General features: G+C 32.8%; 1 protein-coding gene across 1 annotated transcript in view; it reads right to left on the bottom strand.

Moving 5' to 3' along the window:
- Positions 1-12,378, bottom strand: part of LOC127712037 (ultra-long-chain fatty acid omega-hydroxylase-like) — a 39,087-nt gene that overhangs the window by 12,237 nt on the left and 14,472 nt on the right. The window contains exons 7-8 of the mRNA XM_052218203.1: positions 4,383-4,506; positions 3,358-3,553 (exon numbers count right to left, since the gene is read on the bottom strand). Coding sequence (XP_052074163.1) covers positions 3,358-3,553; positions 4,383-4,506 — 320 coding nt within the window. The remainder of the gene's footprint in view (positions 1-3,357; positions 3,554-4,382; positions 4,507-12,378) is intronic.

Below are 12,378 nucleotides of genomic sequence, written 5' to 3'. Positions count from 1 at the left end.
AGCAAACCTTTATTCCGTCGTCGGTAATGGCGTCGGCGTCTTCGTCATTTAGATCCTTATGTTTCTCGTTTTGTTTTTTTTACATTTGTCATTTCGGGATCTTTCATAGCTTACTATGCGGTAAAGATTTTGTTTATTGTTGAGGACCATACAGTGACATATAGTTTTTAACTTCTCCATGATTTTGTATGTGATGGAGAGATGTCTTATCATACCACATCTTCTTATTTTTATTTAGGTATTTTTTTTTAGCAGTTAATAAAACTGTTTTGTCCTGATAAATTTGTCAATCTCCATGAATTGTTATAAAACTTGTATAGGAGTTAATGTTTTAGATCAAGATAAAGCATCTACAGAAAAAAAAACTATTTTTTAAATTTTGTATGTTGCAGAAAAATTAACTGTTTACAGTCAACATTACAATTTTACACTGACAGCAGCAATTCAGGCGAGAAAGAGGGTTCCGTGGAATCCTCCACGAATTTATTATAAAACTGATTCCATTTGAGAACTAAAGAAAATAAACTGCCGGACTAAGTGGTGTGGGGATATCCCCTTATGTCCGAAATATTGTTATTTTTTTAGTACTTATTTTCTTATATTTTACTGCCTTTCCCCCTTTCATACCAAATAACTCTGAACATCAACTCGAACTTTAATTTTAACTTGAACTCAATCGATAGCGACACTCATCCGAAGCACATTAAACAAACAACATATGGAAATCGATTTAAAAATAGACCTATGTTTTTCCAAAATGGTCACGTGGTTTTACCTCATCATCAATTAACAAGTTGTCGACTTAATCAATTAACAAGTTGAATTCAACATGTCGACTTCTTATTACTATGTCATTACATTTATATTAGCATGTCGACATTGTAATGCAATTTTTTCTTCATCATTCCTACAAATTGACTTCAATATGATGTTTGATTCCAGCTTATAACACACAACTTAAATAATAATTCCGACTTATTTGCAACAAAATAACTTAACAAGGGGTGTACCATATGCGCTTCCATACTAATCAATGACAATTTTATGTAAAATATGTCGACATTCTATGGAAGTGAATATGGTACACCCCTTGTAAAGTTATTTTGTTGCAAAAAAGTCGGAATCATTAGTTAAGTTGTGTGTTATAAGCTGGAATCAAATCATCATGTGGAGTCAACTTGTCGGAATGATGAAGAAAAAATTGCATTTCAATGTCGACTTGCTAATATAAATGTAATGACATAGTAATACGAAGTCGACATGTTGAATTTAACTTGTTAATTGATTATATCGACAACTTGTTTATTTGATGATGAGGTAGAACCACGTGACCATTTTGGAAAAACATTATTCTATTTTTAAACCGATTTTCATATGTTGTTTGTTTAATGTGCTTCGGATGAGTGTCGCTATAAGTTCAAGTTCAAATTAAAGGTCGAGTTGTTGCTCAAAGTTATTTGGTATGAAAATGAGGAACGGCAGTCAAATATCAGAAAAAAAGTACTAAAAAATAATAATATGTCGGACATATTAAGGGGGATATCCCCACACCACTTGGTCCGGCGTTTATTTTCCATAGTTCTCAAACAGAAGAAGTTAAATAATTAATTTGCGAAGGATTCCACGGCACCCTCTGTCTCGCATGCGATTGCTGCTGTCAGTGAAAAATTGTAATGTTTACTGTAAACAGTTCATTTTTCTGTAACATACAAAATTTGAAAAATAGTTTTTTTTCTGTAGATGCTTTATCTTGATCTGAAAGAATAACTCCTATACAAGTTTTATAACAATTCATGGAGATTTACAAATTGATCAGGACAAAACAGTTTTTCTTACTGCAAAATAAACCAAATTTTCCTGTTCCCTAGTATCTAAGTACACGAGTAGAATCGTAGTGAATTACCGGTATACACAAAGAAAGCGCACGGGAAAGAATCCGCATGCTTTATAAAAATAAGAAGATGAGCAAAACCTTTACCGCATAGTAAGAATCTGAAATGACATGAAAAACAACTCAAACGAGAAACCTTAGGATCTAAATGACGAAGACGGCGACGCCACTACTGAATAAAGTTAGAAGATGTGGTGTGATTGCCAGTGAGACAACTAGCCACCAGAGTTTAAATGAAGAAGATGTAAGCAATCATAGGCAGCCGTACGGCCTTCAGCAAATCGTAAGTATAGTCGGCTATAAAAGGCCACCACGTTGAAATGTGAAACCATTCAAACGAGAAATGTAACGGCCTTATCTATAACAAAACAATTTACGAAAAACAAATATGAAACACATGAACCAACGACAATTCAGGCTCTTCAGGCTCTTGACTTGAGATATGCATATGAAGAATGTGGCGGAGTTAAACATGTCTGTGAGTGCTCAACCCTAACCCTAACCTTGGACCGCCGTGTAACAAAAGCTATAAAAATCAGTTGCAGCTGGCTAACTCAATAGATCGATATTACTGGCCAATATGAATTAATTAAAATCCGGCGTAGATCTCAATGCTCCTGAAGAGTAAGCTGATCCTACTCAAAGTGAGTCACCTGTCGTGTTATTCGTGAAATTACATACCCAGTTATTTGGTCTAATGCGGTAGGTCATCCTCGAGGAAAAGAGGACGGAATTGTGGTTACGACAAATGGAACATATATTATCCGTTGTTTCCCTTTAAAGTGAGTGTGAGTTGATTAAAAGTGTCTCATTTTTTGACAACAAAGTACAAGTCATTTGATTTGTGTAGTACCTGAGACATTAATGTCGCAGAAGTGAGACACAGCAAACCTTTATTCCGTCGTCGGTAATGGCGTCGGCGTCTTCGTCATTTAGATCGTTCTGTTTCTAGTTTTTTTTTACATTTGTCATTTCGGGTTCTTTCATAGCTTACTATGCGGTAAGGATTTTGCTCATTGTTGAAGACCATACCAGTGACATATCGTTCTCCGTGATTTGGTATGTGATGGAGAGATGTTTTATTGGCCATCATACCACATCTTCTTTTTATTAAGCATGCGGATCCTTTCCCATGCGCTTTCTTTGTTTCTTTGTGTATACCGGTAATTCACTACGATTTTACTCGTGTGCTTAGATACTAGGGAACAGGAAAGAAAAGAAAGTAAAATTAGGACACAAAGTCGGTAAGTTGAAAAAGAAATTATTTTATATACCATTTTCGCATGTTGAAAATGAATTTCTCCTCAGTTGTGCCTGTTGACCAGTTATAACATCATTAGTCAGAGAAGGATTAATTCCGTTATGAGTAAGCAAGCATTTCAAAAGAATACTAACAGGGTTTCCTATTGCATGTTTCAACCTCTTAACTTATAAAATCAAACGGTAAATAAAGGTTAAATTGTTACCTCGTGTTCAGGCCAAACATCTGGATGATGATGAATCGAGTGAATGCTGATATCTATATGAACACCAGCTGGTACAATAATGTCACCAAATTGCATCGGTGACGTAAGCAGACGGGCTGTTCCCGGCACTGGTGCAAACATTCTCATTGATTCTTTCACAAAAGCTGTGAGGTAAGGCATCTCCTGAAGATTTTCCCTGAATTAAAGACATTGTTGACAGGTCATCAGAAGGTCATCACAAAGTATGGCACATATATCTATGAAATTACATCCGTCAGATGTTTACACGACACTATTCTGCCAGATATCAAGCATAACGTTGCATTTCATCTAACATATTTGCTTCAGGACGCTAAACTTCTTGAATTATAATATAATATCATTCCTGTACTGCACGGTACTAAATTGACATGTTTATTTAACAATCGATATAATTTTGAAAGATTGAAGAACGTTTTCAACATTTACAAATTAAGAGGCCAAATTATGTCTATTTTCTTTAATTTAAATACATACGTATACTCGACTTAGATAACAAACAAAAAAAACACACACACAATTAGTTGACAAATCCTGGCAATTTGTAAGTCTAAAGTATCAATATATTCTACATCTGGGACCAGCCAGTGAAATAATGACATGGATTCCAGATTGACAAACCATGTACTGTTCTGTTCATGACATAAATTACCATGAAAATAAAACTATAGTTTAAGTACTGAGTTTTGTGATTTATTAAAACTGAAAATGAAAAGATACAAATTTGACCATCAACATTTATAATACGAAGAAACAGAGATAAGATTGTGGATGTAACAGAAAAATAACAACCATTGTCTTTGAAATTTCACACGGTAAAGTATGTAACATAAACAGGAAATGTTCAGTTAAGTTAAATACATTCTCGTAAACTCATGTGCATTGAAAGGAGAGTATTCCCCGCCAGATAATTATTCAATGATATTTTGTGGTGTCTATTGTTTAAAAAAAAATCATCACCCTGTTTTATTTTTAATAAGACGTACCACGTTACCTCTAATTTATCTACTAATAACTCTGATATTTCAGTATATACTTTTTCCTGCTCTTCAGGATATCTTCCTAAACAGTATATAGACCAGCTAATTGCAGAAGCTACGGTGTCGTGACCTGCAAAGAACAAGTATGCCCAAATAGCCATTCGTGTACCTTTAAAGATACCTTGTACAGCATTGTAGCTTGATTACCATGAAATTTGGACTTGTCTTAGTTAGCTTGTCACAGAAAATGTTAACAGAACAAACTGTTTCTAGAAAGAAAGTCAAAGCAGAAATGATACGCAGCCTTCTCAAAGATAAAAAGAAAAAGCATTGTAAAAAATTCTTTAATTTCACCTTCAGATATATTGATGATGTTCTGTCACTTAATAATCCATATTTCATTGGGTGCTTGCTACTAATATATGCCAGTGAAGATCAGCAAAAGAGCAATACGGGGTTATGTCATTAGTGTTAACAGCTTGTTCTGCCAGAGTATACTGAGTTTAACTCCGTCAAATGGTCAGAGTTTGTATTGCTTATTATTTTAAAATTAACTACTCTGTTATTGGACTTAATATGATGAAAACTGCCTATGCAATATAAAAGTGTCAACTCGGCCAATACAGAATCACTCGGCCAATATTGATTTTTTTTCTTAATTGACCGAGTTCTGATCCGGCCAATACATGATTTTGGAACGTCTCTAGTTTTTAGATCGAAACGCAAACACAAAGGTAAACAGTACCACAAACATGCCGAAACGTTCAGTGTGGCATATTTTTCAAGCTGAAGACGGTCACATTCATTTAAAAAGCATTTTGTAAGCAGACAATTGAATTATTTCAGGTTTGGGCAACGAGTACATTATCACAAAGTTCATTTCTTGTCGACTTCAGTACAAATTGATTTACTCTTTACTTTTGCTTCTAATGAGTAATGTTTTGTAAACTGTCATTTGTTTTTCAACCCGATGCAGGCATATGCATTGTTGAAGGGTGACCTGTAATTGTTCAAGTCTTCATTCTTCGGTCAGTTGGTTTATGGATAGTTGTATCATTTTCAATCATATTCAACTCCTATATATTTTTTTTAAAGAAACCTTTTGTTTCTGCATTACACATGTAATGGCAGTACCTTTATAATGATGCAAACATGCGTGATATTTAAAGATAGTATTTACTAATAAATTACAAATAAAGTTTTGTTAAATAATGGAAAAATGCACAGAAGTTAAGGAGAATATTTATTACAAAATAAGTAAACCAAGAAATGAACGTAAATAAAACAAATAAAACAAGTTTAAGAAAGTTTAATTTGTGTATAGAACAATTTCCTAAAATTATCATGTAAGTGTTTTATCTTTTAAAACATACTCAATAACGTTGTCTCAAACATATCCACCCGGCTAATTGATAAATGTGTCAGCTTAGAAGGCAAAACGATAATTATACATACTTTTTGAAATTAATAGACTTGAACAATTAAGATTAAGTAATTCTACCCATATCCGACATATTCAATTGTTTATTTAGAATAGATCAAAGAAAGCCATTGTAATGAGTAACAAAATATTCACGTGTCAGATTAAGTCCAGTTCTGCTATATAAAGTCGTGCAAAATTATTTGGTTCATTAGATTGTGAACCAGAATAAAAATGTAGTTAGCAGACTGGATTGTCTTTTAGGTTAGTAAATATTTTACTGTTGTTTGATGGAATGCTTTATAAATTTACAAGAAACGAGTTTAAAGATTTAAAAGATGTTTTCCAGTAAAGTAAATTTTATTCATATTCGCAAGTAAAATCGTGATATAGATTAAATAAATTGTAGGCAAAGTTAAAAATAATATTAAGGTAAATGAATTAAATAAAAGGTTCTTAACTTATTAAATGGATATTTAACTTCTTTGTAAAGATAACTTTTGAAAATACAATTCTTATTTTGATACTTGATTAAATATTAAAAGTAAACGAGTTAAGGGGAGATAACAAATGACTTGACTGTTCATTTATGGCGCGTATATGCTATTGTCGGGTTTTGTATTATTGTTCGATTTATATCGCGGAATATTTGGTGTATAACTATGTTGGGAAAAGAAATGTAATTTGTATTGTAACTGTTGTAAATATGATTAGATTGTGAACCAGAATAAAAATGTAGTTATTAGACTGGATTGTCTTTTAGGTCCTGTTGTCATGCCGAGTCCAAGCTAGTTCCCAAATAATGTAACATCAATATGAGTAGTTCCCCGCAAAAAGAATTGATAAAAACATGAAAGAAAGACTACAACACAGATTACAAAGACGGGACCAAGTTTCCGCATAATATATTTTGGTGGAGGCGAAGTGGTAAAATCATCGGTACCTACAACATGAAAAAATGGACTTCGGCACAGTTCGACAAATTACAACTTGCAGTCAACTGATGGACAACTAAAGAAAAAGAACAGGACAACATAATATAAATCAAGAGAACATCATGGCCGAACCACAAGGTAATGTACATTTTAATTATTCCAACATTATTACACCTCCTATGTACAATGGTTCGGGAAACCCGTCAAATTGGTTAATATACTTTAAAAAATGGATCAAAATTAATTCAATATCAAACGAAAGCGCTTGTCATTACTTGCCGTTTTATTTGAAAGAATCTGCTAAAGTTTGGTTTGATGGTTTAAATGAAAATATTCAGGATAATACAGAAAACTTAGAAATAGGTTTAGTTGAACGTTTTTCAGGAGATAAAGACGATATAGAATTAGATGTAAAACAAAAGGCAAATGAATCTGTTTTAGAATTTTTCGACAGACTAAAAATAATTGCAAAGGATTCAGAAATACCTGAACATTTAGAATTTATTATGGGTAAAAAGGGATTATTATCTAAATTAACTACTAGTATAGTTTTGAGTAACCCGAAAAATCTGAATGAATTAAAACAGGCGGCAGTAACAGCTCAAAAATGTGCAAACGTACGTCAAATGATAGAAAATTCTGATTGTTCAAATTTAAATATAATAAAGCAAAATAAAGATCTAGATGAAATAACTGAGAAAATAGAAACATTAAATTCAAAAATAAAAGAACAGATGCCAGAGGTAAATGCGTATAGAAATAACAAAGTCAATATGATAACAAAGCAAAATCATGTTTGTAAATATTGTGGTATGTCATATTACCATAAAAACCATAATTGTAAAGCAAGAAATAAGGAATGCTTTAATTGTTAAAAGGTAGGACATTTAGCAAGAGTCTGTTTTACTAAATCATTTAGAAATGTGGTAAAAACTAAAAGTTTTAAAAGTAGACAGAAACCACACAAGAAGAAGAGAGAAACTATTTTTATAAATCTAATGACTAATATTGAAGGAAATACTGTAGATGTTGATATATTAGGGATTAAAACAAAAGGATTGATTGATACAGGAGCTGCTGTATCGTGTATTTCAAGTTCTTTATTTAATAAACTAGATAAAACTAAAATAAAAGTAAACTTGTCAAAGATACATAATGTTTATGGTGTAGGCGGTGAAGGAATTTCTGTCAAAGGACAGGTAAAACTTCCACTAAAATTTGATAAAGAGCCAGTTCTTTACCAGAATGTTTACATAATTGATAAAATTCAACACTCTTTAATAATTGGAAATGACTTTTTGGAATATAATAAAGCTAACATTGATTATCCTACAAAAACTTTAAACTTGTATGATGGAATTGCACAGATCGCACTCATAAGTACTAAACAAAATGAAGCTATAACTCAAAAATACATTGAGCTTCCAGCTAGGAAAATAAGCATTATTCCTGTTAAAATTCCTAAACAATATGTAGGAAAGCAAATAGTACTTGAACCCAGCCAATCTTTACAAAATAAAAGCATTGTAGGTGCTGCTTGTCTAGTGTCGCCTTCAAAACAACAAGCAGTAATGCAAGTTATAAACCCAAATGATGATAAAGTGGTGCTAAACAGAAATGAAATTGTTGCTTCAATATCAGAAATACAACCGAACTCTATTCAAAATTGGACTGATAAAAATGAAAAATTTCACATAAATAATATTGAAAAGGGTCATAAAAAGCAAAAACAAAACTTAAACATTGATCTTTCTGAATCAGACTTAACATATGAGCAAAAGGAAAAATTAAGAAAATTTGTTGATAAAAATAGAAGTGTTTTTGCAACGGATCTGTCTGAAATTGGCATGACAGATGTACACTATCATGAAATTGACACTGGGAACAACCCTCCTGTAAGTTTACCACCCAATATCAGGACAGAGATTGAAAGACAAGTTGAAGAGATGTTGAAGTACAAAATTATTGAGCCTTTTAATTCTATTTGGCATAGCCCCGTTTGTCTCACTCGTAAGAAAGACAACAGTTGGCGATTTTGCGTTGATTATAGAAGGGTTAATGCTTTTACTTCCCCAATGCATTCTACGCTTGGGAACATGCATGATGTCTTTGATACTATGGGAGAAATGCAACCACAGATATTTAGTTCTATAGATTTATCTTCATCTTTTTGGCAGGTGCCCTTGCACCCAAATTCTAAACAAAAAGCAGCATTTATAACTCATTCTGGAATCTATGAATTGAATAGAATGCCGTATGGTCTACGTAATAGTAGTATAGCTTTTTCTCAGGTCATGTCACAAATATTGAGAGGATTGCACTGGAAATATGTACTTGCATATATTGATGATATTTTGATTTTTAGTAAAACATTTGAAGAGCATCTGCAACATCTTGAAGAAGTATTTACTAGATTACGAAAAGCAAATTTTACACTAAAGCCACAAAAATGTCACTTTGCTGTTAAGAAAGTCAATTATCTAGGTCACATTATTTCAAAAGACGGTGTCAAGGTAGATGATTCCAAAATTAATATTGTTAAAAACTATCCGAGGCCTAAAAATCAGCACGAGGTCAGACAGTTCTTAGGTCTGTGTAATTACTATAGACGTTTTGTAAAGGACTATGCTAAAATCACAGTTCCATTGAATAATCTTTTACAAAAGACAAAGAATATGTTTGGACTGATAAATGTCAGATTTCGTTTGAAAATCTTAAACAGGCTTTGACAACTGCCCCTGTTCTGTCGTATCCAGATATGTCTAAACCATTTATTTTGACTTGCGATGCATCAGGCTCAGCCATTGGCTACATTCTAGGCCAGTTAGATGAAAATGGTAAAGAAAGAGTAATATCATACAGTGGTCGTGCTTTGAGAAATAATGAATTAAACTGGACAATTACTGAAAAAGAATGCTTAGCAGTTCTTGAAGGCATCACTAAAAACAAAGTTTATTTATCTCATGCTAGATTCAAAGTATATACTGATCACCAAGCTTTGGTTTGGTTACACAAATCCAAAGATACTAACTCACGTCTAGGTAGATGGGCTCTTGAATTGCAAAATTATGATTTTGAAATTATATATAAAGAAGGTAAAAAGAATACAAATGCGGATGCTTTGTCAAGAATTCCATATAAAGATATTGAACAGGAAATTCACCCAAAATTGGCTGTAAACAGTTTATTGGAAAATAAAATTAAAACTGAAATTAAGTTCGAATATGCAAATGAAAAGCCATTAATTGCAGCTATTGAAAGGAATGATGTTGATCTGAATGATATATCAGATATTTCTAAAATGCAAAGAGAATGTGATGAGTTGGTCCCATTGATAAAATACCTTGAAACGGCGAATTGCCCGAAAATCAAAAAGAGGCTCGCAACATATGTTATGAGCGAGACCACTATAGGTTAGGTCAGTCTGGTGAGTTGATTCATTTACATAGGTCAAGAACAAAAGGGATACCTAAAGCTGAAAGCATGATTGAACAATTGGTTTTACCAAAATGTCTAAGACAAGATTCTTTATTAGCATATCATGATCATACTGGTCACACAGGCGTCAAACGCACGTACGCTGCAATACATCTTAAATATTACTGGTCAGGTATGTATCAAGAAGTTTATAACTATGTGACGTCATGTGATAAATGTCAAAGGTCAAAACAACCAACCCACCATAGACCAGCCCCACTACTTCCTCTTCCTATTGAAGACACTTTATCAAGATGGCATATGGAAATTCTTACATGTCTTCCCAAAACAAACGACGGACATCAACACTTGTTATTAGTGGTCGATAGTTTTTCTCGATGGCCCGAATGTTTCCCTCTTAAGACTCAAGAAGCAACTGAAATAGCTGAAGTATTATGTAATGAGGTATTCTCTAGGTTTGGTGCCCCAAGGGCTATTCTATCTGACAGAGGAGCAAATTTTTGTAGTAAGCTTATTCAGGCTCTATGTGAACTATTTGAAGTTCAAAGGTATCATACTAGTTCGTACCATCCGCAAACCAATTCAACATGTGAACGAATGAATCGAACGATCGCCCAAACTTTACGAACATTAGTGGCTAAAGATCAGTCAAATTGGCACAAGTAAGTTCCTAGCGTTATGATGGCTTTACGTATGTCTACTAATACTGAATCAACTGGTTATTCTCCATTTCAAATGTTGTTTGGTAAAGAAATGAACTTGCCATTTGATATTTCTGTTCAACCTAAAGATGGTATGAGTAAAACTGCTAAGAGTCATCTCGATACCCTTATTGATAGACTTAAAATTGTAAAAGATATAGCAAAAACCTCGGTAGAAAATTCACAAGAGAAAATTAAAAATAGGTATGAAAAGAAAGCTGAAGCACCGAAATTTAGAGTTGGAGATTATGTTATGTTGCAATCTATGAAAGTACCAAAAGGTTTATCACCGAAATTACACCCAAAGTGGGATGGTCCATTTTATGTAATAAATGTTGGACAAAATAATACATGCAAATTAAGACGATGTTCAGATCACAAGTTGATTAAATCTCGAATACACACAAATCGAATGAAACCTTATATTGATCCAAGAGATCATAGGGATATTCCTAGAAATGTTGCTGAAAATAATAGAGATAGAGTAGATGATATAGATGATGTTCAAAATGACAATATAGATAGATCACAAAATGATGATGCACAAATGCAACAAAATGATGCACAGATGCAACAAAATGATGCATTGTTGCAACAAAATGACGAGACTAATGATGAAGATAATAACTTCATTGCAGAAAAATTACTTGCCAAAAAGCGTAGACAAGGTAAAAACTATTATAAGGTCAAATGGGTAGGTTATAAAAATACTACCTGGGAACCTGAAGAAAACATAGGTGAAGGTCTATTGGTTGAATTTTACACTAAATTTACTAAATCAGGCACGAAGAGAAAAAGACCAGTTAGTTTATTTGTGAAACAGACAAATCCGTAAAGAAATATTGAATGTTATAAAAAAATGTAGTGTCAAAATAAATTTATAAGTCTTTATATCTGTCGGTTTCAAGTTGCCAAGTATGCAATTTAGCTTTCTTTAGTGCCCAAGTAACAACACGAACTATTAGTATACTAACAATTTAGGCCAATGATATTGAATTAGGCCAAGTATGAACCATAAGAATTTTTACTGCTATCTTTGTAGTATTTAAAATTAGTGCTCAGCTGAAGTCTAGACCAGCTACCGTGATTCATCTTGACACAATTCAACTTCAACTTCGAAAATGTATAATTATAAAACCTAGGTTGGTCGCATACTTTAGAAAAACTGTTTTGTGGTAAACTTGCACTCCAAAGCACAGATAACTTATATATACTATAGAAATGAAAAGAAGTTATTCAGCTAAAAAAAGATCATGTGATATACTGAAATACTGAAAATAAATATTTTGAAGAAAAGTAGCTAATAGTTACAAATAATTGTGCTGCCACCTGCAAAACAGGAAACAGTTGTTTTACGAACAGTTTGACAAATAGGTATGAAATAAAATCGACGTCCACTCGAATAGTAATCGAATAATGTTATTCTAAAGTAAAGAGAATACAAACTTGGTAAACAAATTATGAGTTCGACAGTTGTTTGTCCCGGAACATTGAAGATTTTATTGTAT

The sequence above is a fragment of the Mytilus californianus genome, unplaced genomic scaffold (assembly GCF_021869535.1).
Source record: "Mytilus californianus isolate M0D057914Y unplaced genomic scaffold, xbMytCali1.0.p SCAF_8, whole genome shotgun sequence".
Taxonomy (NCBI): Eukaryota; Metazoa; Mollusca; class Bivalvia; order Mytilida; family Mytilidae; genus Mytilus; species Mytilus californianus.
This window is presented reverse-complemented; position numbering and strand designations above follow the sequence as displayed.